The sequence below is a fragment of the Vipera ursinii genome (genome assembly GCF_947247035.1).
Source record: "Vipera ursinii genome assembly, chromosome: 2".
NCBI classification, from domain to species: Eukaryota; Metazoa; Chordata; class Lepidosauria; order Squamata; family Viperidae; genus Vipera; species Vipera ursinii.
In genome coordinates, this window is record NC_139513.1 from 122,184,227 (window position 1) to 122,209,814 (window position 25,588).

The 25,588-nt window shown below is 40.5% G+C and overlaps 1 protein-coding gene across 5 annotated transcripts in view; it reads left to right on the top strand.

The window, feature by feature from the left end:
* The window catches only part of EPN3 (epsin 3), a 53,836-nt gene that overhangs the window by 20,630 nt on the left and 7,618 nt on the right, over window positions 1-25,588 (top strand). The window contains exons 3-8 of one of the 5 annotated variants that reach the window (XM_083353923.1): window positions 1,742-1,860; window positions 17,567-17,650; window positions 18,447-18,554; window positions 19,727-19,889; window positions 20,525-20,821; window positions 22,450-22,554. In XM_083353923.1, the coding sequence (XP_083210049.1) occupies window positions 1,742-1,860; window positions 17,567-17,650; window positions 18,447-18,554; window positions 19,727-19,889; window positions 20,525-20,821; window positions 22,450-22,554 (876 nt within the window). The remainder of the gene's footprint in view (window positions 1-1,741; window positions 1,861-17,566; window positions 17,651-18,446; window positions 18,555-19,726; window positions 19,890-20,524; window positions 20,822-22,449; window positions 22,555-25,588) is intronic. The other 4 variants (XM_083353924.1, XM_083353926.1, XM_083353927.1 and 1 more) reach the window with 4 other exon arrangements.

Genomic DNA, 25,588 nt, shown 5'->3' on the forward strand with positions numbered 1-25,588 from the left:
AGCCTAGGCAGTAATTCATATTATCAGCTTCTCTTCCCCAGTAAATGATATAATAATGAAATGGGAATGGATGGTATATTTAGGCTTTAAGAAATAGCCACAAAACTGTGTGGGAAACAGATCAGATTTTTCTTTCTGTCTTCTTGTCAATTTGTCTCTCTCTCCTTTCTGTTTTTTTCCAGTACTGTACTGTGTTACTAATTGAAAAATAAACAAGACATTCAAAACAGTGAATTTGAGCAGATGCTGATGTAGTCATGAAATAAGCAAGGGCATATTCATCTTGCAGGATCACAGTTGTTAAATTTTTGCAAGCTAAGTAAGTAGTAAGCTTGCAAAAAGTTTAATTTTTAAAAATGCCACTTTAGTGCTCAATATTTCTATACAGTGTACAAAACTATCAGTTCTATAATTAACCACTTCTACCATGCATCTTATAGAGAATTGTGGATATTGAAATGTCTGAATTCCTAGATTCCTTGAGTGGATGTAACTAACTTTTTTTTTGTTTAGAAGTCATTGTGAATATATTCAGTGAGGTTTCTGAGGTAAAAGTGCATGACTAGAAGAAAGCCCTTAGAAGTGGGATTGCCATCTGAATAAACTAACATAGAATTGCATTTTAATTCAATGACTTTGATGTGGATGTGGGGGGAAAATAGCACTAGCAGTATTAGCATGCCAGATGTTGAAAAAAACACCCCATCCTTTGAGCCTAGGAGAACACATTTTTAGGCATATGGGTCTTAAATCCTACACAGTTCCTGACAGAATTTTAGGGACGGTGTCATCTGTGTTGTTGGGGAAAGGAGATTAGACTAACTAAACCTCAGCATTGTAGCAAAGGCTGGTGTTTTTTCTATGTGCCTCACAACATCACAAGTATGACCCGAAAGAATTGGGCTTGTGCTCTGACCCTATAACTCTGCTGAAAACACCAGCAACAATCTGCAGATGCCACCGATTCGAACCTTCGTGTAGCGGTACCAGTGTACTTTGTTTTTTGTTCCTCAGGAAAATGTTGCTATAGAAACACAAGTGAATTGGAGTTTTCAAAATAAAATGTAACTTCATTTCCTCCCCCCCCCCCCGCATGTGGGTTAGTCATAGCCTTCGACTGTTGGACATCATAAGAAATTAAAACACAGAAGGTTGGTAGGCAGAAAATGGAGACAACCATCAGCACAGAAAGAGATAATTGAAAAAAAAACATTTTTAGGACAGAATGGAGGACTGCTTTTCTCTCGAGGGCAGCATTTCTTTGAAGAAAAATATGCTTCTTCAGCTTCTCGGATGAGAAGCAAAACTTCTTCAGAGAAAAACAAAGTCCAGTTGCCTCATGAAAAAGCACCTTTGGGATAACTATGATCTGGATGACTGAGAATCTCCATAGACTCTTGTGACCATCCATCTTTCAATCCTCTTGTCTCCCACTCTTCTTTCTCTTAGCCTTTTTCTCTCTCTCCATCTTCCTCTCTGCTCAGTGAGGCAGGATTCAGAGTGCTCATGCTAGACAACTCAAGAGTCACTGAGAGATGGGTGGCATGTATATTTAATAAATTGTTATTAATAATTAACTGATAGCTTGCAGGGGAGCTTCTGCAGCTAGCCTAATCACCAATGACTGTGCACCCATTTTCTAACAAAGCACTGTAGAGCCAACTGGACTTCCTTTCAGAGCATACTTTTGGATGGCTTTCATTCTACTTGCCCTCCTAATTGTTTTTTTTTAATCTTTCAGCTTCTTCATCATCTCCTCGGCTCAGCTCTGACCTGGAGCAGGCAAGGCCACAGACTACCGGTGAAGAGGAGCTCCAACTCCAGCTTGCCCTGGCAATGAGTCGAGAAGAAGCAGAAAAGGTGACGGCTTTTGTTCCTTAGAGCCCGGCAAATACCAAGGGAGAGTACCAAGCACACTCACTGCCAGAAAGGTTGAATGTGAGCTGGACCAAAAAAAGCCAGGCACAATAAAGTTGAGAATGGGAATAAGGAGAAAGAATAAAATGTCTTGCTTCGTTCCCCAAGGAAGGTTTTGTTGGCTTGTTGGAACCAGGGCCAGGTGCACTTCAATAAGGGAGCAAGTTTATTTGTTTGCTTGTTAAATTTATTTGCCGCCTACCTCACCCTGGGGCTACTCTAGGCAGCTTACCAACATAAAAAGGAATAAAATGAAAGGAGTGTCAAGAGAGCCAAAGTAAAATAATAGAACCATAAAATAAACAATGGAAAAGAAAACACTAATGCACCAAAAAGAATACGCCGACATAACCAAAGGGACGGACAGGTGGAGAGCAAGGAGGGGAGATAGAATCTGTCATGAATCCGGCAGCCACCTCCAGTGTGGAACTTCCCCATCTGAGTCCCCAGGCCAGCTGGTAGAGCCAGGTCTTCAGCCTCTTGTGGAAGGGTAGGAAGGTGGGGCAGATCTTACCTTAGAAGGTAAGATGTTCCAAAGGATGGGTGCTGCAGCAAAGAAGGCTCTTCTTCTGGATCCCGATAGTCGGAGTTCTTTGACTGACAGGATCTGAAGTAGGCCTTTCTTCAAAAAAAAAAAAAGAAAAGAAAAGAAAGAAGGAAGTATTTTGTTGTGAGTCCCATTTATGTAGTAACAAAATAGGACCAATAGCCTTAGGCGCAGGCAAGGTATCTCCTACTTGTGATCAGTTAAAGCTAGCTCCGTGTTCAGGTAGTCTTGATTTACAACAGTTGCTTAGCTGTGTTGAAAGTTATGACCTATCTAAAAAGGGGACTGAAAAAAGGGACTTTCTAATGGTCAGCCTCCCCACAGTTCCACTTTTGGCGCTCAGCACATGGCTGAATTTACAGCTGTTTGCAGGGTCCCATAATCATCAGACTGCAATTTACAATGCTTTTGCTAAAGACTGGCATTTCTGTTTTTTTTAGCACAAGTGCACTCTAGCAAACAATGGATTTGCTTAATGACTACAGTCTTTGTTTCACTGCAGTGCTCACACTTACAACCACCCAGTTTGTTTAACAACTGCTCCAAAAAAACATTGTAAAGTTATGTGGCCAACTGATTTTATGACCATTATGAATTATGACTGTAATGGGCAGGCGCCATTATCATTGTTACTTGAGGACCACCTGCAACAGAAAGTAGGGATACAGTTACAGCAACGTGGAAGCTATTATACCTGATTTTAATTGCATTGATTTTATCTTTTAGATTTTATCTTTTTGTTTATTTAGTTGTAGCTACCATAAATGCTGACAAAAGTAAGAAAGTGGTTGATAAATAAATTAACTAAAATACACGAGGAAGGCAAATTTAATCCCAATATTGGCACCTGGAAGATGTAGTAAGTATTACACAGAATCATGGAATGTAACAATTTGAAGGGATTTTATAAGTCAGCTCAGTGCTGAGTGCAGGATTACTTTTGAAAACCTCCAGCAACAGGAAGTCCACTGATGATCTAGGATAGGCTGATCCATTGCTTAACAGTTCTTAATTCCTGAAATTCTTCTTAAGTCCACTGAGTCAAATGTGGTTGCTTTATTAAGCCAACCTTCCCCAACCCAGTGTCTGTCAGGTATGGCCTTTGAGCATTTTGGGTAGGTTATATGAGGACTGAAGGCAACAGGGCTTGAAGACAGCTAAAAAGATTGTCTGAGAGCCAGGGGCATCAGGGTGGAGTGTTTGTCAGAAAAGTCAAGCTTGTGCACGGCGGTATCATTTGCACAATTGAAGGTCCACCCTAATGTGGCACACATTAGGAAGGGACAAGGCTTTATCCCATAGGTGCTTGCCCTCTTGTCTTTTTTTTGACCCTGCCCCAGGGATAACCTTATTTGCAGCAACACTGAATGGGAGGAAGGCAGAGATTTCTGGATGTCACTGTCTGCAACCTTGTTGAGTTTAGGTTTTGATTTTCTTATGACTGCTCAAGATAAGCAAAAGAATTCCAGATATCATCAAGGAGCATTAACATTTTGTTGATTTAACTATCTTTTGTCTTGTATACTAACATATGCAGAGTCACCTGTGTGTAACAGCAGGTTACACGGTGCCTTAAATCAATAAGATAAGCTTTTGTAGTGGCAACATGGTCTACCTCCTTTTTATTCTTTTATCATGAATATCCTCTAGCAATGACTTTTAGAAAAATAAAGGACATATCAAGGTCTTCCTCTTCCTTCTTTTTTAAATGCAATTCCCTGAAGATGAGGCATAAGAATAAGTGTTCTGTGAGTAGAAGGGAAAACTGTAGAACATGCATTTATTTCCTCCCTGTTCCTGCTCACTTTCAGAGGAGTGGGACGTTATAAAGTATTACTGGCTTTATTTTATAAGACTGTAGCGGAAGCTTTGTTTAAAGAACTCCTATTATTATGCCCTTACTTTGGGCAACTCTCCCTTTCCAGAGTTTGATTGGCTCACCCTCTGGAGGGATTTTGGAAGGACCCAGGAATTGCTCTTTTCCTATTTACATTATGTTGGATTTCCTTCAAAAGCTGTGATCTTGTGCATACTGGATTATTGTCAGATTGCTTTACTGATGTCAGTAGGACTTTCGTTTGAATTCACATATGTATAAATTGTATTGCATATTTCTGTATCTGTGCTCTGAGATTTACATAGTAGGCACTGAAATGAATTAAGATAAAATGGGGCATTATTTAGTGCATTTTTTCTTGCGTCCTGATGATGTGCAAGGAGCTGAAGTTACCATATCTGGAAGGAAGGAAGTTTGGACAGCCTGAATTGTGGATTACATGGTAGGATTCTGTTGTTTGTATTTTAAAAACACTGAAGTATGCCCAGGATTTATTTCTGGCAGATATAAAGAAGAATCCTTGGATCTTATATGTGACAGGATTGAACATAGCTAAAACAAACAATGTGGCTAGTAGTACATTGGCTACTAGCTTAAAATCCATGTTGTCCTTTAATGATGCAGGAATAGTTCCTTCTAGTCAGTTCTGAATATGTCATCTATAATGCAGCATGTAGGTCATGTGTAATTTCCTTACAAGTTATTTCCACTTGTGAAGCTATGAAGATGCAGTTAGTCACTAGTAGGAAAATGTGTTTTCTTTGTTTTGCAATGTCGAAGATGAACTAAGGATGATACAATTCTACTGTATCTCATTTGATCAACAGCACTTACAGATGCTAGAGGAGAACTTCCACAGAGTGCATCTACAGCTATGGGCTGTGCAAATTTTCTCCAACAGAAGTGCCTTTAGACCTTGAGAAACTGCATATGACAGGGCTTTTTCTTTAATTTCTCTGAAAAGATTGTTAGAACTGCAGCACAGTAATTGGCATCCCATAGTTACCTATCAGAGATCTCCTGCTCTCTTTCCAGGCAGTTAAAACATATGCTTACGTACACAAACAAGGTCAGTTCCAACTATCTTTCTTGCCACAAATGGCACCAGTAACATTGAATAAGCAGGAAGCTGATTAAGACAGTCCCAGTTGGGAGATTTTGACTTGGGGCAATGTTCCCCCATCTAGAGGGGAACACTCTTCTGAAAGCTATAACTACTTCTGAAAGTAGTTCACAAGCTTGTTTTTGTAAAAATTAACAGATCCACTCTTATGTCCTTGTGTAACAGGGTGATAAACCAGCTCAATCTTTAGTACCTTGAGGAGATTATCATGTAACCCCAACTGTTTACGTTAGATTTTTGCTTCAGGTGCCAAAATATTCAAGGCCAGCTTATGATCTCCTTGAATGAGGCTTGAAAAGTTGCTTATACAAACAAGTTTTGGATGTTGTTCTTAATATAATATCAGTCCTGAGATGTATCTGCATAGCAATATTGGTTGAATATACATATAATTAAGTTTAGGTTGGATGAAGACATCTTTCATACTACTTAAGAGTGAAACACCATTCCATTCTATTATATTTTAATGTAGAGCGTTAGTTCCTGGTTTTGATAAATATGTCTGTGGTGTGTGTGTGTGTGCGTGTGTGTGTTGCATGGTTCACTTCACTGGTTGGTGGTTGTGAGGCAGGAGAGATTGGCTTGACGGCTTTTCCTTTCTGGGTTCTACAAGAGTCAGTTCTTTGCTCCTGGCTGTTTACCATTTACATTAAACCACCAGAAGAGGTAATCCAAATGTTTGGGGTTAACTATGTTCCCCAGGCCAGACAGGAAATGCAGTTGGAGTCCTGTCCAAGTGACTGGAGGCTTAAGACCTGGATGGGCGAGAACTAACTTAAATGGAATTCTAGTAAAAAGAGTTGTTATTTGTCCATCTGAGTTCTGTGCTTGCTCCAGTGGTGTCTCTTGATGAGATGGCCTTACTCCTGAAGAAGCAAACCTGTGATGTGTGGGTTTTTCTAGACTGACTACTTATGTTATAGCAGCATATGGAGGTTGTGGTCAAGGAAGGTTTTTTTTTGCAACCTCATTGATATCCAGTTGCAATCCTACCTGAGTAGGAGAATCTTGCTGCCTTCATTACCACCTGCTTAGACTACTGCAATATGCTATATGTGGAAGCTGCAGTTGGTTCAGAGCACAACTTGTGTGATGAACGTTCTCCAGAACACAGCAATGCTGTAATGTGTTTGCCAATATAGTTGCCAATCATTGACTACTTGCAAATACTGTAGGGTCATAGATGCAATTTAAAGTTTTGGTGTTAACCTACAAAGTCTTACAAAGTGTTGTGCCTAATTATCTTCAAAGTCACATTCTCCTATTGGAATGGTTAATCTACCTGGGATAAACTCTTAGTGGGTGCCCCATTTTAGGAGGCTAAGGGGGAGGGGAGTCTAACTGCAGCTACTTATCAGTTGCTGCACCAAGTTTTTGGGAAGGACCTTGTAATGAACATTCATCCGGCTCCCATCCTGTTATGTTCAAAACATAGGTCTTAGAGAGGCAATTTAGGTCTTTACTCCATCTTGCTTTGGTTATAGTTGGTTTTGGGTTTTTTTTGTTTAATATTTTCATTAATTTCTATATTATAGTTTTGTATGTGTTTTGTTTCTTGTATATCTTATCTATAAACCATTGAGAGTCCATAGGGGTTTAGCAGTCTATAAATATAAGAAATATAATATAGTTAGCTTGTAACCACTTTGGGGCCAGTTTTCAAAGACAAATGAACTAGGAAAAATCAATGGCAAAATGAAATTTGATTAAACTTTATTAAAAAGTTAATAAAGAATTGAGGTTTCCATTTGTGAGAGAAAAATTCTAAAGAATCTAAACATGATTCAAATTTTTAAAATGTTTTAAACTTCAAATCATGTCTATGTTCTTAATATTTGTAGGAAAGTTTGTTCCTACAACAGAACCTTATAAATCTTTATAGGACTCCTTCTCAGTTGTGCATTAGCTTCACTGAAGGAAATAGAGCCAGATGCTTCATAGTTAGCTTCCCATGATGGGAAGTAGATTTAGCAAGGTGAAAGTTTCAATATAAAGTTGAGTTGGAATGAAAATTCAAAAGTTGAGTAGGATAAGGAGGAAAGTGCTTTTTTTAAATAAAATAAAATAAAATCCAAAATGTAGTAAATTGGTAGTGAAGAATCTTTCAGGACATAATTACAGTGAAGACTGTTCCAAAATGTTTTGGATGAAAGAGGTGTTGAAAATCTTTTCACTACATTCATTAGAAGAGTGAACCATAGGCAGAATCCCCTTGTATGTTTTGGCATGATGACCCATTTATAATTGCAAATGCAAACTATCTCTGAAAATAATTCCTCAGACCGGTTATGCTGCATTCCAGGTCAAAGATGGTAACGTTGCAAGTTGTCATTTGTGGCCCTCAAATGTAGGAGCAATTTACTTGGCTCATTAGACAAGTTCTGTTGGCTCCTTCTAAGTTCAGCAGCCTGGAATAATCCCTTAAATAGACAGCACTGTAATATTATTTCTTTCTTTCCGAGTGTAAGCTTCTGTCAAGAACAGATGTCAAGCCTTCAAAAATCTTCAAACTTTAGCTAGCTGACTTGATAACATTCTGTCCTGCTGGTTGCATCTGGCAGAGACTTCCTAGAACCATGGTGGCGAACCTATGGCACGGGTGCCGCAGGGGGCACACAGAGCCCACTCTGTGGGCACGTGTGCCATCGCCCCAGTCCTAGGCCTTCAGGTGGGTTTTATAAAACCTTTTCGCTTTAGGCCTCCGCTGAGTGCAAAAAAAAAAGAAAAAACGTTTCAATCAATCAATCAATTTCAACTTCTCACGGAAAAAAAAGTTCTCGCAAAGTTGGAATTGATTGAATTTTTTAGTCCCACCCAGTCTGCTGTTACTGCCACAGCCACAATGGGCCACATCCACCCGGCACCCGACGATACATAAGTGGGTTTTGGGTTGCAGTTTGGGCACTTGGTCTCTAAAAAGTTTGACATCACTGTCCTAGAAAGTGGTGATACTCCAGTCATTCTTGAGCAAAAAGAGAAATGTAGGATTTAAGCCTGACATTTTGCTGAGGCAGCTTTCTAATATGGTGTTCTACCATCCAGTGCAACGAGCAACATTTTAGAAACACTCACAGTGACATCCAGGAACCACTTTTTCTTTTTCTGCCCTCTTAGATGTCACTGCCTAAACTGTTTCACTTTACTGTGTGCAGATTGATGTTCCTTTGCAGAGAGAAACTGGGCATTTTATGTAAGGCCAAGGCAGGCATGAAGACATAAAATGTGCGATTGGTATCTCTCAACCATGCAATCGCCAGTTTCCTAAGGCTTCTTCCCACTCCATATGTTGCCAGGGCAAATTACTGTAATTACAGCACATATTTATTTTCCTTTGGGGGGAGGACAGTCCCTATCTTATTTTTAAGATAAAAGTGGAGCTCCAGTCAGCACAGATTAGAAAGTTAATTCCCAAGGACTCCTCCCTTCATCACCAGCCATCGCAGGAAAAAAGGGAACTACTTGTAGAATATTTGAAATGGATATTATCCAGGCAGCTTAGGCTCTGAGAAATCCTTTACTTCCTATAATGTTCAGGAGCAAGGAATCTAAAGAAGAGCTTTCCTATTTATTGCAAATAGGCCAATGATATCTATAATTACAAAGTCTTAACATTAATAACTGCAACATGGTATCTAGAAAATCAGACAAGGACTGTATATGTATAGAATATTTTTTATGATTGCAGATGCATGATAGGGTAAAGAAGAGAAGCAGGCCTAAAGATATTTTTTTATTTTATTTATTTTAATCCCATTTATATTCCGCCCTTCTCCGAAGACTCAGGGCGGCTTACAATCTAAGCACAAATCAATGTGCTTAGCAATAGCCTTCATTCTATGTATATGCCTGCTTATTATTAGGGCTTTCGGGGCCCTCCCAAGCGGCATTATTACAAAGTCAGCTTATTGCTCCCAACAATCTGGGTCCTCATTTTACCTACCTCGGAAGGATGGAAGGCTGAGTCAACCTTGAGCCTGGTGGGATGCGAACCTGCACTAATTGCAGGCAGCTGGTGTTACTTAAGGAGGCATTAGCCCACTGCTCCACCAAGCCCAATGGTATGACTCCAGAGTACCTGTAGGAGAGAACCAGACACCTTTTGGAGTTACAGATCTCTTGATTTTTCACAGCTGAAGCAGAGATGAGCCTCTGATTAAATGTGTACAACTAATTAGAAATCACAACATTTGCAGCACTTACAAATACTATATTGGGCCCTTCTCTAGCTCTGGCATTCTCAGGCAAAACCATAATTAGCTTACAATATATCTTTATGCTTGGATACACCAGACTCCATTTTTTATATTCATATTCATATTTCAGTGGAGTACTATTGTATGTTGTTCTCAAACTGGGATGCAAGCCAGTTGAAGGAGGTCCAAAAACAAAGCTGTTTCTTCCTCTATCAATCTGGTATACTCTGGAAATAAATATCAGAGACTACAGTGATCAAATTCCCTATGGTATCTCTTGTTAATTGAAAGGTATTGTCTACATTTGTGCTTTGATCTTTGATTGTAATTAAGATTGGCTTTTGGTTCCTTCTACTAACATCTGGGGGACATTATCCTTATCCAGCTCCATCAAGCAATGTTCTTGTTTTAAGTCAGTCTTCTGAAAGAGGATGTCCTCCTGGGAGACCGACTTGAAACAAGAAAAGTATTTGGAGAGCCTGGCTTTTTTCATGCTAGGAGGAGGCATCTCTGCACTTATAGAAATCCAGAAACAAAGAGATTCAAAGACTGAGTAAAGTATAGAAAGGGTTATGGTGGCAAGAACTAACCTTTTAACCTAGTAAAGACAGACAAACCTGCTCGTCAGCTATGCATCAAAGTAAGTAGGACATCAGGAGGTTTACTGAGCTCCAGCATAATCATAAACATAATCATCATGTTGTCATATCCTTTCATTATTTTTAATTAGTATGTCTAGAAAGCAGGTCGGGGTGCCTAATACTGATTATTCTGCTGCACAGCAATGTTATTAACTGAGGGCATTTCAGACCTAGTCATGCTACATATTCTATTTTCCCCCTTCCCCTTCCATTCCCTTCTCTCATTTTTCCTGAATACTGATTTTTTTGAGATTTGCACACAAAACATTAGGACATGGAGAAAAATCATGCCTATGTAATCAGCCTTCTCTCTCTCTCTTACAAAATAATTTTGTGTATTTTAAATTAATTGAAGTTAAATGTTTATATCACTGTTATGTTCCAGAGTGACTCCAGGGAGGTTATATGCTTAGAGAGCTTATGTTTAGTAGGACACGAAGTAAGTAGCTTGAGGTTTGTTGTGTTTCTGTTGCATATTGGGTTGAATTGTTTAAAGTTAAAGTAGCTCATGATGGAGGACCTTGTAATAAAGCACAAAATAAGGCAGGGCGCTTTGATGGTCTGGTTTTACAAGCGGCAGCTGGGCCCAAAATATGTAGTTTCCTGCACAGCTCAGGACATGCTCTATTATTAGCTTTGAACTTACGTTTCTTCACAATGCATGTTGTTGTTGTTGTTGTTAGCTGCGAAGTCGTGTCCGACCCATCGCGACCCTATGGACAACATTCCTCCAGGCCTTCCTGTCTTCTACCATCTTCTGGAGTCCATTTAAGCTCACGCCTACTGCTTCAGTGACTCCATCCAGCCACCTCATTCTCTGTCGTCCCTTTCTTCTCTTGCCCTCAACCTTTCCCAGCATTAGGCTCTTCTCCAGTGAGTCCTTCCTTCTCATTAGGTGGCCAAAGTACTTGAGTTTTAGCTTCAGGATCTGGCCTTCTAAAGAGCAGTCAGGATTGATCTCCTCTAGGACTGACCGGTTTGATCGCCTTGCAGTCCAAGGAACTCGCAGGAGTCTTCTCCAGCACCACAGTTCAAAGGCTTCAATTCTTTGGCGCTCAGCCTTTCTTATGGTCCAGCTTTCACTGCCATACATTGCAACTGGGAAGACCATAGCCTTGACTATACGCACTTTTGTTGACAGGGTGATGTCTCTGCTTTTTAGTGTGCTGTCTAGATTTGCCATGGCTTTCCTCCCGAGGAGCAAGTGTCTTAATTTCTTGGCTACAGTCCCCATCTGCAGTGATCTTGGAGCCCAGGAAAATAAAATCTGTCACTACCTCCATTTCTTCCCCATCTATTTGCTAGGAATTGAAAGGGCCAGATGCCAATGCATGTACAGAAGCTATTATTTGACATTAATATTTGAAAGACCCAATAGGTGGATTTATCCAAAGTGTCATTATTCATTTAATGGCATTTTAAATTTACATAACTTCTACTAAATACAGGAAATCTTTGACTCATGACCACAAATGAGCCCAAAATTTCTGTTGCTAAGTGAGACCTTTGTTAAGTGTATTTTGCCCCATTTTACGCCCTTTCTTTCTTCTGCTGCTAAGTGAACTACTGCAACCTTTTAAATTAGTGATGTGGTTGTTAAGTGAATCTGCCTTCCCCGTTGACTTTGCTTGTCAGAAGGTCGCAAAAAGGTGATCACGTGAGCCCGGGACACTGCAACCGTCATAAATATGAACCAGTTGCCGAGGATCCGCATTTTGGTCACTTGACTATGAGGAGGCTGCAGTGGTGGTAAGTATAGTCATAACTCACTTTTTCCAGTGCCGTTGTAATGTTGAACAGTCACTAAATGAACTGTTGTAAGTCGAGGACTCCCTCTAACTATGTAGCTGATATTTTTCAGCTACACAGATGTCTGAAAACACATCATGGATCTTTGACAAAACCATTCCTGACTGAGTTAGGTCAGCTTGGGAGGGAAAAACAGGACAAGGAAGTTCTAGAGGCATTCTCTGTGGCTGACTTCACACACTGGGTTTAATGACAGATTGTGCAACAACTAATTGTGACCTGCTTTACACACTGCACTACACTAAGACATAACCTCTGATTTACAAACTATAGTGGGTCAGTTTATACATGCTGAGCAAAATCCAATATTATGGATGACCATTATCATCAGAGTGATTGTTTTGTGAATTTATTCTGTTAATATTCATTCATTATTCATTCAAATTTATATTTTCATTTCCTTCCTAACCATAACATTATATCTGATTTCTGTACTATTAAAGACTTCCCATCCTCTGATATATTTTTCATGATTGTCAAAGTTGCCCAAACTTGATCTAAATTTCAGCACTTAATAAAAGAATTTTATTTTTGAAAAGAGACAGAGAAAAAGGTGTATACATGGCAGGGTGACTAGCAACAAAAGAAAACCAAATTTCATTTCCATAGAACTATGCTGATGATTAATTTTTGCTGTCTCTGCCTAAATATTGTACAAAATTTGAATTGAGTATCTTTAAACCCTGTCCAAATTTGTGCTGCATTCAAGAAGTTATAATAAAAAATAATATCTCAAATAAATACCAACCTTATCAATGAATCAATTGCTGTAACAAAGGAAATGTTATGCACAATCTTGCTTATCTTCACATCCCAACTGAGTCTTTAGATATTATTTTCATCTTCATCTACTCTGAAGTGAAAAAAAAAGATTTAGTATTGATGCATGTACAGCCATTTCAATCTGCCAGTCTTGCAATTTTAGGTGTTGAATAGTAAAACGGGATCCATGTTTGTCCATGTATAAACATGCTGCCACTTTTTTTAAAAAAAAGCAACTCTGCCCCTTTCCCAAAACTAAAAGAAAAACATTCTTAAGGTTCTAGAGAAGAAAGAAAAGAATTGTGCACTGTACTGTATAGGATTACAATGTTCAAGTTTATCAAGTTCCTAGAAACATTGTCAACAATTAAACAATAAGTTAGGGAACAGATTCTTCTAGAAATATTTAATAGGGAGGATTCTGATACAATTTGACACAACTGAAGAAAGCAGATAACTGGAAAACTGGCTGGGAAATATCTGATATGATGAAGAAACTCACATTCTAAATCTTTCTACCGGTATTTGTCTTAATAATAGTAGATGAATTTGGTTCAGCAGATCTTTCCTTCCTTCCTTCCTTCCTTCCTTCCTTCCTTCCTTCCTTCCTTCCTTCCTTCCTTCCTTCCTTCCTTCTTTCTTTCTTTCTTTCTTTCTTTCTTTCTTTCTTTCTTTCTTCTTTCTTTCTTTCTTTCTTTCTTCTTTCTTTCTTTCTCTCTCCCTCCCTCCCTCCCTTACTTCGTATCCCACCTTTATTATTTTATAAGTAATTCAGGTTGGCAAACACACACAATACTCCATCCTCCTCCTATTTTTTCCTTAACATCAACCCTGTGAGGTGGATTGGGCTGAGAGAGAGTGATTGGACCAAAGCCACTCAGCAGAAGCCAGTTCAATGCTCAGAAAAGATAGAAATTTTAGGCAGTGGCTGCTGCTTAGTGTGGGCAATAGAGGGACTTGTGGCCTAAGCCAGGTTCAGATATTCCTAATAAGGCAGAGTTCCATGAATAAGATTTTAATGAATTTCCTGCTGTTGGGTAGTCTGGCAATGTCAAATTCTAGTGATCTTCAGCAACACATGATAGCATCCACTCTGAGGATCAGTATTTAGTTGCTGTGTCATTAAATGTGATGTGAGGGGCCCTGGTGGTGGCTGAAGTGGTTGCACTTTTGTTTGATGTCTTTTGAATCCATAAGCCAGAGAAACTGGGGCTGTAACCCCTCATCTGATTTATAGAATATTTGAGTAAGGGTAGTTGTACATAAGGGACGCAGTGGCTCAGTGGATTAGGACGCTGAGCTTGTCAATCAGAAGGTCAGCAGTTTGGCGGGTTGAATCCCGAGTGCCGCGTAACAGAGTGAGCACCTGTTACTCGTCCCAGCTTCTGCCCACCTAGCAGTTCGAAAGCACGTAAAAATGCAAGTAGAAAAATAGGGACCACTACGGTGGGAAGGTAACAGCGTTCTGTGCGCCTTTGGCGTCTAGTCATGCCGGCCACATGACCACGGAGACGTCCTCGGACAAGCGCTGGCTCTTCGGCTTTGAAACGGAGATGAGCACCGACCCCTAAAGTTGGAAACGACTAGCACGCATGTGCGGGGGAACATTTGTATAAATTGTTTTCTTATAGCCTCAGTTGGAAGACACAGAGAGCTATACCTCAAGGAGGCTAGCAGGCAACATAATAGAAGGAAGAGGGAACAGGAATGATTTGTGCAGTAATGGGAAGCCAGACAGATGAATCTCATTACAAAAGATGGTGATTTTAGCTTGTAACTGTTGCAGACATACAAGTACCAAATATGTAGCCCCTGGATAAATATTCCCATTTGTCTCCCAACCTTACCTTTTAATGCAACTGAGCTGTGTTCTGCATGGACTAACTTTGTGTTACCTTCAGCTAATTGCCTGAGAAAGAATAAAACTACATTGGGTCAAAAATCTTGGCAGACTGACATAGTTCACCAAATCCTGGTTTAAAATAGTTTGTTGTATCAGACACATAATGCCAACTCACAAATAATAGTTTCTGAAATAAAAAGGCTGGTTCAAATGTCATGCTAAGCCAAAGCCAAACATTTTTCTTTAGAAGGATGCAAGAATCAGGCAGCCTTTTGTGCATTAAACATTTACGCGAATGCTAGCAATTAGCAATAACTTCGGAAAATAAGGTTAATGAGGGTGGGTGACAATACCATTTCTTTGGAATGAATGGGCACAATCTGTGTTTGTTCTTTTATGGCAACAGCATGACAATGCCTTGTCTAAAGTTAAGGACAAAGCAGATTGTGCCTACTAGTGCCAAAGTCTGTTTGCTTGCTGTTTGGCTTTGTTGCAGGCAACTGAGTTTTAGAACAACATCTGATAAACTTCAAGCTTGAGAAAGGACAGTGAGGTCATAGCAGCCAGCAAAGCAAGCTCTCGGATTACATTAGCTTGGCAAGCCAGCCACATTGCTACAAGCTGCAGCAACTCCCTCCCCCACCCCAAATCTACATGCACCACAAATACGTAGAAAGTCGCCAAGTACAATAATGCCACAGCACCTATCTTACAATTTTTTGCTTTTTTTATTTCACGTTTATAGATTTTAATAGGAACATTTCTTCATATGAGGCTTGTAACACTGGCCTAATAGGACAAGAAAGTTTTTTGACTTTATGGGGAATACACAGATGTCTCTGCTGTCATGTGGGGATATCACCCATGCGACCTTTTATCTGTGAGCCCTGGTGACTTCTTTTCAAAACATTTAGTTGCTGACATGACTGGGATGCCCTGTAGGTTACCTAAATCTGGCTCAGGTGCCACCTGGTGTCCAGACTGGTTGACTGCCCAAATACTGCTATGCAGGGTTGCTTGGATCAGCTTTTGTTGATTTCCCCAGAAGACAAAGCACCTGAGAAAATTCTGGAGCAGAAGTAAAAGTTGTTCCCTCAATCCTTGTCATTCTTGGCTGTTGGCAGGTCATGAGAGACTGGCCAACCTGCTTGGCTGGAGTCTTAGTTTTTCAACTGCAGAAGAATATATACACTCCTGGAAGGCCGTATTACCTCCTCCACAAGAAGAATCTTTGTGAACTGTCTCCATTTTTTCTGATTTGAAATTTCTGGGAATTTTGAATCGAAAAGCGGCATAGACGTATTTGAAATAACATCGATAGCATTGCAAGCACTTTTGGAGGAAGTGGATTGTCTAGATCAGACATGTCAAACACAAGGCCCGGGGGCCGGATCCGGCCCGCGAAGTGGTTTCATGTGGCCCGCGAAGCCATCCTGGAAAGAGTGAGGGAACGGCCCCCAGTGCCTTGGCCCTGGCCCAGAGACCCTCCTTCTGCCAGAGACCCTCAGATCTGTCCCACTCCTGCCCAGGCCCCATAGGCACCCTTGATGCGAACGATGTAGAGCTGGCCACGCCCACCCAGTAGGCCATACGCACTCTAGCCACGCCCACCCGGCCCCCTGAGGGCAACCGCAATGCTGATGCGGCCCTCAATGAAATTGAGTTTGACACCCCTGGTCTAGATAGAGTTCCATAGACTGTGAGCCTTCTGATTCTTTTGGCATAAGTGATTCCAGTGCTCAAGCCAGGAAAATAATTGATCAGAAGTCAATTGGCTTAAAAGGGCTGGAAGAAAAAGCCTAGAAACTGAAGCCATAAAGTGTCTGTTTCTATATCTATCACATGATTCTTGTATTCTGCAGTAAACAGATCGGTTATCTGTTACGATTATTCTGCAATTAAGCAATGAAAGTAAGTAGCCATATCAAATCTGCAAAGCCTCTACAGTTACTGAAAGTGAAATTGAATTCCTGGAGGGCCAATTTTTATTGCTGTACTTAGTGTGAAGTCTGAGACCCCTAGTCTTTTACACATCAGACAAAAATACTGTTGTGGAAGATTATACATAGATATGGGCTGAGTTGCCGGTACTAGGCTGACATCTAGGATGAGAGGAATTACAGATAGTCCTCGACTTACAACAGTTCACTTAGTTTCCTTTTAAAGTTACAACGGCACTGAAAAAAGTGAGTTATGACTGTTTTTCACACTTACAACCATTGCAGCATCCCCCTGGTCACGTAATCAAAATTTGGATGCTTGGCAACCGGCATATATTTATGATGGTTGCAGTGTCCCAGGGTCATGTGATCACCTTTTGTGATCTGACAAGCAAACGTAATAGGGAAGCCATATTCATTTAACAACCGTGTTACTAACTTAACAACTGCAGTGATTCACTTAGCAACTGTGGCAAGAAGAGTTGTAAAATGGGGCAAAACCTACTTAACAATTATCTCACTTAGCAACAGAAATGTTGGGCTCAATTGTGGCTTTAAATTGATGACTACCTGTAACTTCAGCTGAACCCTAATAAAATAGAATCCTGATAATAGAAGTGGTGATGTCAGTGAATAAACTTCAAACTTGATGGAAAAAAAACAGATCAGCCAATCTGATACTTACCAGATGTGTTGGATCGATTCTTGTAGCTGTGGATGGGCATTAGTCAAGTTGTATCCAACACTTCTGGAGTGCACCAGTGCAGAGAAGGCTAAAAGAGCAGTTAAGCTGCCTAGTTCAATACTGAAATGAACAAACATTGATTAATTCAATACCAACTTGGTATATGTCCACAAAGGGGAAAAGGGGTTGGTGGTGGATTGTTTACCCAGAACAAATGATTGAGCAGAGAATTCTGAGCAAACTTTTACCCAATTCTCCTTCGTTATCAGCAGCCACTTCCTCCAGTCTCCAGCACAGATGAAGATTTGCAATTACAGATAGCGCTTACCCTGAGCAAACAAGAGCATGAGAAGGTACCCCAAGCCCCCGTGGTGAAAGGGCACTTTACCTTTCCTCTTCTTGAACTTGCATCTCTTCAAATGGGGCAGCTTTCTGTTACCTTCACATTGTCTTCCTGGCACAGTGCTGTTCTGTCCCCAGTGGTCTAGAAATTCTACACACTGCCCACTTGCCAAAAGCTTTGGAATCTCATTTATTTGCTGAAATTCTGAAATTGTTAAGGTTACAAAGGTTGTTGGCCTTTATAAATATGAATCAAATCAAGAATGAGAAATGTCAGAGCCCCAGAACCCAAGATTGGGTGTTATGGGTCCTAACTCCTAATGACAAAAATATTAAACATTGGGATTGGTCAAATTTAAAATCTGATCATCAGAGCAAAGTGAAAAAGTACAAGCATGTTTCTTTTCCTAATCAAATGCACTCCTGAACTTACTTGCCTGACAGTAAGTCACATTGCCAAGCTCAGTGGAAATTATTGCCCCAAAAGTGTGCATAAGATTGCTACAATTATAGAATTTGTGACATGTTTAGGTGAGAGAATTCTAGACCTCTTCCTATCATCACTCCCTGCTGTGTCCATTTTCTTCTGCCTTCTGATACTTTCCCAATTAATAGCTTTAATTTTCATGGTTCTAAAGACTAACCTTATCAAGGAGTATCTTAAGTTGGATTCTATTTGAAAACTAAAAAAAGTGATTGCTGTTACGAATGCACGTGGGTAATATCTGAATGATGACTGTTGCCTTTAGGAGATAATCATTCCACTTTCTGGTACTTGGCTCAGGCATGTGTTCATTCTGATTGCAGGAAGTTAGGGCATGGAAAGGAGAAAATTCATTACTACAAAAGGCCCTGGAAGAAAGTAACCTGGGTGATGAGGAAGTTGAAGAAGATGATAAGGCAAAGAAAACACAGGTATGAAAAACCAATTGCAGGCATGCTGTAATGCCAGCTTTGAAGTATGCAAATGTATACACCTCATGTGTTATCTCTACATGGAACTGCAAACACTGTAGCTTGGAACTGAAATTATTGATGGTGATTTTGGCTGATATCCTCATTGGGCAAACGGGATGAGCAAATATTGACTTTGATGCTGCATTCTGTCATGCCACAAATTTTGCAGACTCTAAGCCCATAATTCTACAAAACTTTACGAAACTGGTTTTATTTATCCCTGCCGCTGTGATTTTATAGAATAACTGGACTTGACCCCAAAGAACTTTTAGAAAGGCAAACAATAAAGCCTCAATGGAAATTTTTGGAAGCGAGGATGGTTATACAGTAGCCTGAGGAAATCTCTTATGTTTCATGCTTTTTGTTTCATTGGTATTTCATGTTATTTTACTTCCTTTTTTAATCCACATCTACTGTATTGGCAGAATAAAATACCAAATACCAAATATATGGCAGGTGAATGTTTGTTTCTACCTCCAATATTGTTAAGGTGAATTATCAGACAGTTTTCCTCTCTACAGGTGTATCTATTCTAGATCCAGGCCTATTGTTCATACTCAGCCTGGCAGTTTCCAGCCTCCGATAAGCGTAAACTATTCTCATATTCCATAGCTTATTCAGCAAGTGATTCCCTGCAGAATGTTATTTCCAGAAACACCCATTGTTCAGGCATGTTAATGTCACCATCATTTCTATTCCACAGGAACTTGAGAGCAGTGTGAATCTAGCTCATTGTGATCAACCTCACAAGGCTGAGAATGAACCAGTCAGTTCTTTGTATTAGAGGAAGGCACAGAATGGCATTTGGTCAATGCTCATAAGTTTAATGCTCATGTTTTGTGCATTTATCTAATGATTCCCTACCATCCACCTGTGAACACAGATGACACCGTGAGATCATATGGGTGGAGAGCTGATTCTGGGGCAATCCATACCCATCAGAATATGCACTTTAAGAGCCATGGAATGTCAGCACCATGCCTGAGAGGGCAAAGAGATGCATTTGATTTCTTTCATACTTTTCAAACATGGCTATATTCTGGCTGTATGTTGAATTCTTCATAATTGTTTCTGCTCTATAGGAACTATAGAACTACAAGCTCTAATATATGGTATTTGTATCTTTCAAGTCTTCTGTGTTGGAGCTGGCAGAGATTTTTGGACCAGCACCAGTCAGCACTACCCATACTTCTGCTGACCCGTGGGATATTCCAGGTGGGGGCACTGTTCGATCTGTTGACACAGACTTCTCTCCTCCAGCTTTATCCTTGTCCAGTTCTTGGGACCATAATAGTAAGAAGTTTTGAACCTGTTCTCTTCTTTCTCTTTTCTTTCCATTCCATTCTTCCTGTTGGGCAACAGGGGTCAATGTTAAACCATTGTCTGCTATTGTGTGATTCTACCTTAAGTAGTGGTATCTGTTGGGTAATAAAAATATTTCAATTCATTTTTGTAGTTTTATATACATTTTGTAATTTTATGTACATTTATATAAATAAATACAGATTAGAGCTTTAAAAATCTTTATTTAAAAATGAGTCATTATGGAAGTACCTTTAAACACCTTAGTAAAAGATTCTTGAGTAGCAACTATGATCTTAAAAGAAACATAAACCTGTCTGCCTCTATTTACAGCTTAAATGAATTTTCCCCTAAGATTATTTCTGTTGGACTGATATATAGCATCCAGACATTTCTTTCTTCCTTTAGCATACATATACTGTATACGAAGATTTGATCAGTTAAAGCTCACAGAATGAGCCAGCTAAGGTTTCTTTCCTCAGATGGCATCTCTAAGGTTGATCTTACTCATTTATTCAATTCTGACTTCATCAAGTTATCTGCTTCTTAGCTGATTCATTCCCTATTTCTTGGGCATATCAGATTCCATGTTGATAGGCTCTCTTCTATCTGCTTGTTCCTTTCAGATGCCAAATCTTCTGTAGAATCAACAGGGACATCCTGGGGTCCTGCTGCAGACCCGTGGGTGCCATTGCCTTTGGAAGATCCTCTGACTCACTCTTCTGCCCGTCAAGCTTCTTCCAGCCCCTGGAATCTTCCTCCTGTCTCTTCTGCCTCTGATCCATGGGGGATAAAATCATTGCCTTCAGGTGTCTCATCGTCAGACCCCTGGGGAAAACAGTCACCACCTGTTCCACTCTCTGCAAATGCCACTTCTGCCGCTGATCCTTGGGGAGGTTCTGTTGATAATTCCTCTGCCCCTGGTAAGAGAGCCAATATGATGAGATGGTTGAGGGGTTGGACAAGGAATGGGGAGGCACAAGTTCTAGTGCACCCTCAGCCATGTGCCAGAACATCAAGGTAGATCAAGCTAAGAAACCAATGCCATATAGGTCAGGCATGCTTATATTGTATCAGCAATAGTAAGCAAATCTTACCAGTCTGAATGTGCTTCTGCTGGCAGCTCTTCATCCTTTCCTTCTTCTCCATGCCCTCTTCGGTGGGCAATTTTGAGCAGTCATTCTATCCTAGTCTACCTTATAGCGATGTCACGGGGAAAAAATAGGATGGGGGAACACTACTTGTGCCACCTTGAGCTCCTTCCTGTACAAAAAATATAAATCAAATGATTTTTTTTTTAAAAAATCACCTGCAAGTTTTGAGACTGCTGAATGTGATGGATTAATAGTATCCTTTCCCCTAACTTCATAACTGCTGGCCATAATTTCTCTCCTGCTTTATGTGAGCCACGTAAAGTGTTTGACTGCTTTGCAAGAGGAACGTGCGAATGTCCCAGTTGAGTTCCTAAGAAGCAAGTTGTGTGACCTTCCCTACTGTGAATAAAATGAAAGATACCTAGATACCCTTTTAGCTGTCTTCAGAAACAGATGAACAGTTGAGCGTCATATAAGATTAAACAAGCTTCTTTCGCTGCTTCCTTTTTACTGTATGGATGTCTAGGTCTTGAAGCAACTGTAAAACAAGAGATTCCATTCACGGTCTCACTCTCACTTCTGCAGTTAAGATTCAACCAGATTCAACAAACTGATTACAAACTGGTAGCGGAGGAAGAGGAGAAATATATCTCTTTTTTTACCCTAGGCCTTTTAGTGGAGTACTGGACAGTAAATCTGTCCCTGCCTTAATTTCTTTTGCATAGTGTGTGAAGGGTAAAGGTAAAGGTAGCACATGTGTGCTAGTCATTTCCGACTCTAGGGGCCGGTGCTCATCTCCGTTTCAAAGCCGAAGAGCCAGCGCTTCTCCGAGGACATCTCCGTGGTCATGTGGCCGGCATGACTAGACGCCAAAGGCGCATGGAACGCTGTTACCTTCCCACCGTAGTGGTCCCTATTTTTCTACTTGCATTTTTACGTGCTTTCGAACTGCTAGGTTGGCAGAAGCTGGGACGAGTAACAGGCGCTCACTCTGTTATGCGGCACTCGGGATTTGACCCGCCAAACTGCCGACTTTCTGATAGACAAGCTCAGCGTCCTAACCCACTGAGCCACCACAAGCCTACTGTAAATAACAGTGTTCCTGCTTTCCCTTAGCTTCCATTCTTTCTCAATGGTACTGAGATTGAACAAAGCATAGAGAGCCAGCTTGGTCTAGTGGTTAAGGCACAAGGCTAGAAATCAAGACGCCATGAGTTCTAGTCTTCCCTTAAGCATGAAATCCAGTTGGGTGACTTTTGGTCTGTCTTTCAGCCCACAATATCAGGCTTGGGCAACAAACAATTGGTTTATTCGTATCAAAACCAAGGGATCAGCACTGGGTTAATCTGAAAAAGTGGACTGGAAAATATTAGGAAGAGAGAGAGAGAGAAAGAGAGAGAAGTAAGAGAGGGACTGTTAACTGAATAGATTTTTTTTCTGTCTTTACCTCTCTATAGACAATAGTACATTTGACTTATTTGCAAAATTACCTGAATCTGTAAACCTACCAGAACATGAAAGTTCTCAGGCTCCATCATCTGTGAAAGCCAACAGCTCTGTAGGTAAGCAAAGCTCTAATGTAGCCTTCTCCAAATTATGTCTTTCCTTGGAAACAATGCCTATTAATCCCAGGCAACACGGCCATTGGACCAACCTGATAGGAGCTGTAAAGTGCAACATCTGGAAAAAAGAAGGCCGATCATATGTATTCATGGAGAAAAAAATGTGATGGGCAAAAATAACCGTGGATGCTGATTCTTCCTGCACATATTGATCTCAAAATTTTGACAGACCTTGCTGACAATGAAAAGCTAAAACCAACTATTACATGGACACTTGTCCTAGCAGAAATAGGGAAGCGTTTTATGTACACATTCTTCTTTGATGTTGTTTTTTACCTTCCCAGTTTGGTTTGGACCCCTGGAATTTTCTGGGGTCTTTCATTTAAACAGGTCCAGTCCTTCTTACGATCTTTAAGGTCAGAGAAGGAGGATGGTGTCACAACCAGAAGCAGTTCCATTCTAGTTTTTATTTCACAAGATATCTCCATACTCAGAGAAGTACTTTCCATGCAGGAATCAGTCTTCTGTTACACTTCTCCCCCTAGAACAGGCATGTCAAACTGCCGGCCTGCGAGCTGGATGCGTCACACCGAAACCGCGCCCGCCCCATTGCTGGCAATGGGGAAAAAGTCAAGTGATGTTGTGAGTTTGACATGGCTGCACTAGAACAGGGCTTTTCAACCAGTGGTACGGGTACCACCTGTGGTACATTTGCACCTGGCAGGTGGTATGCGACCATCCTAGAAAAGTAGCAGGGGAGGGGAATGAGCTGAACCGGTGGCAGTACCACACAAGCCTTAGCAAGAGATGGCTGGAGCTGCAGGGCTGTCAGGGCTCAGCGGAAGCTCCAGGATCAGCGCTTTGGGGCCGTCAGGGCTCAGCGGAAGCACCAGGATCAGCGCCAGGCTCCAGCTGGAGCTCAGCGCTGATCCTGGTGCTTCTGCTGAGCCCAGAAGAAGCGCCAATCAGCTGGAATGTTGCAGCATCTCCAGGGTCTTGTGATTTACATTCAGATGCTTGGCAACCGATTCATATTTATGACGGTCACAGTGTCCCAGCGTTATGTGAAGTGATCAAAACCTGCTGCAACCACCCAGCGGACAGGGGGTTGCCCCTATCGTAAAAGTGGTACAATGGGTGAAAAAGTTGAAAAGCCCTGCACTAGAACTAGTTTAGCTCTTATCTTCCTTCATGTGCACCTCCGATTCCCTTCATCCTGCAAAAAGCTTTTTAAAAGCTCTCAACGTTGGATCGGCACGAATGGAATCTCATTGCTGCTTAGAGCATGGGGCTTCTGGCTGCCCCTTTGGGAAGGGTTTCTTCTCAGCTTGCAGTCCTTTTTAATACCCTATGAAACAAGCCTCTCTCCAAAGGGAGAAGGGTAAAGAAGACGGCGATATATTGCCAAGCTGCTATTCCTTGTACAAAGGGAAACGAGATGACTTCTGAACTGTTCTGCCCCTTATTTGGAGATAACAGTCAGGCAAATTCCTCTTCCTATCAAGCAACCCTGTTTTTTAGGCCGTCGGTAATAACAGATTATTTAATTAATTATTGTAGGAAATTGATGGGCAGTGTCGTGAGCTCTTTGGTGCAGGAAGGAAGACACGAGGCTGAGTACAAGATAACTCATTCTTTATTCTTGCTAGAACTGTACTGAAGCTTGGGCTGCAACCAGCCACAATATATAGTCTAGCCCTTAGGCGGCAGCCAATAGGTTTGAACCCACTCTTGCTGCCTGGGGCGCTAGCCAATTGCAGGGCAGGAGAAAGCTAGTCTGGGGTACTGGGGAGCCATTAGCCGCTCCAGCAACGCACGTGGTGTAACACCACAAGCCCAGTACATAACAGGCAGGCTTCAGTATTTATAAAAATTTGGATAGTAGATCGGTCTTTATATGTTGCTGTGCTATGTTAGCCATTTTGGCAAATGCTTTAGAACGGAATGACCTGAGGACCTCCCCAAATGAAAAGAAGTGGCCAGAGTCCAGTAATAAATACAATCCATATGAAAAAAAAATGTAGATTACCTTCTATGGAGTGGCATTAAAAGATACCGTAGTTTGAGCCAGATGGCATTCCGCTCGGCTCCTTCTGTTTCTTTTTCCTAAATTACATTCTCAAATTATTTTGATCAAGTTTGGTGCATCTGTTTCCTAGTGTAAGAGAACTGCTTCTATTTTTTTTTAAAGACTCTTACCACATACGTTGCCTGAACTTAATGTAAATTCTGCAAAAGAGAAATAGAAGGGCTGTTTAAATAAAAGTACTAACTGGAACTATTTCAATATGAGAAGAGACCCGACTATTTTCCAGTTTCCATTTAATATATAACTCAAATAGATATAGAATACAAATTAATTATCATGTCTCCAAGTGTGCGTGGGTGGTGTTCTTATTCTTTTTGCTGATTATACTCATTTTATATTTAAAAAATTATATATTTTAAGAAAGGTAGCAAAAGGGACTTTGCCCAGGTGCTTATATTTGTGTGCTCAAGCCAAATAGTTAACTTTGATTTTGGACAGAGAGTGATAATACAGGATAACATTTTACAGAATCAGTTAAGAATAGAATTGATTTATGCCAAGTATATAAATATCCCAGTAGTAATATTTCCATTAAATCCTGAATTATTGGATGGATTTCTGATTATTCCAAAACCAGTTTTATTTGAACTCATTGGACACAGGAGAGTGGTAATTGTAAGTTTTAACTGATGTAGCTTAAAAATCATAAAACTGTACTATTTCAAGTTTATTATTCTCAGCCCTCTTCACATTTATGTTACACAATATTGCTTGCTGAAGCCTAGATTTCTTCCTTAAATGGATAGCGGTGATGAATTGTTTTGCCAACACTGGGAACAATGTGATAGAAGTCAAATGGACAATTTCTATAACAAAATAATTCTGATAATGTCACTTTGACAAGTGCAATTTTGCCAAGACAGAACATTAGTTTTTTGTTAAAGGAGTGCAAGATCTACTTAGTGTTTATCAACAGTAGCTCACAATTTATTTTCCTTAGCTGCC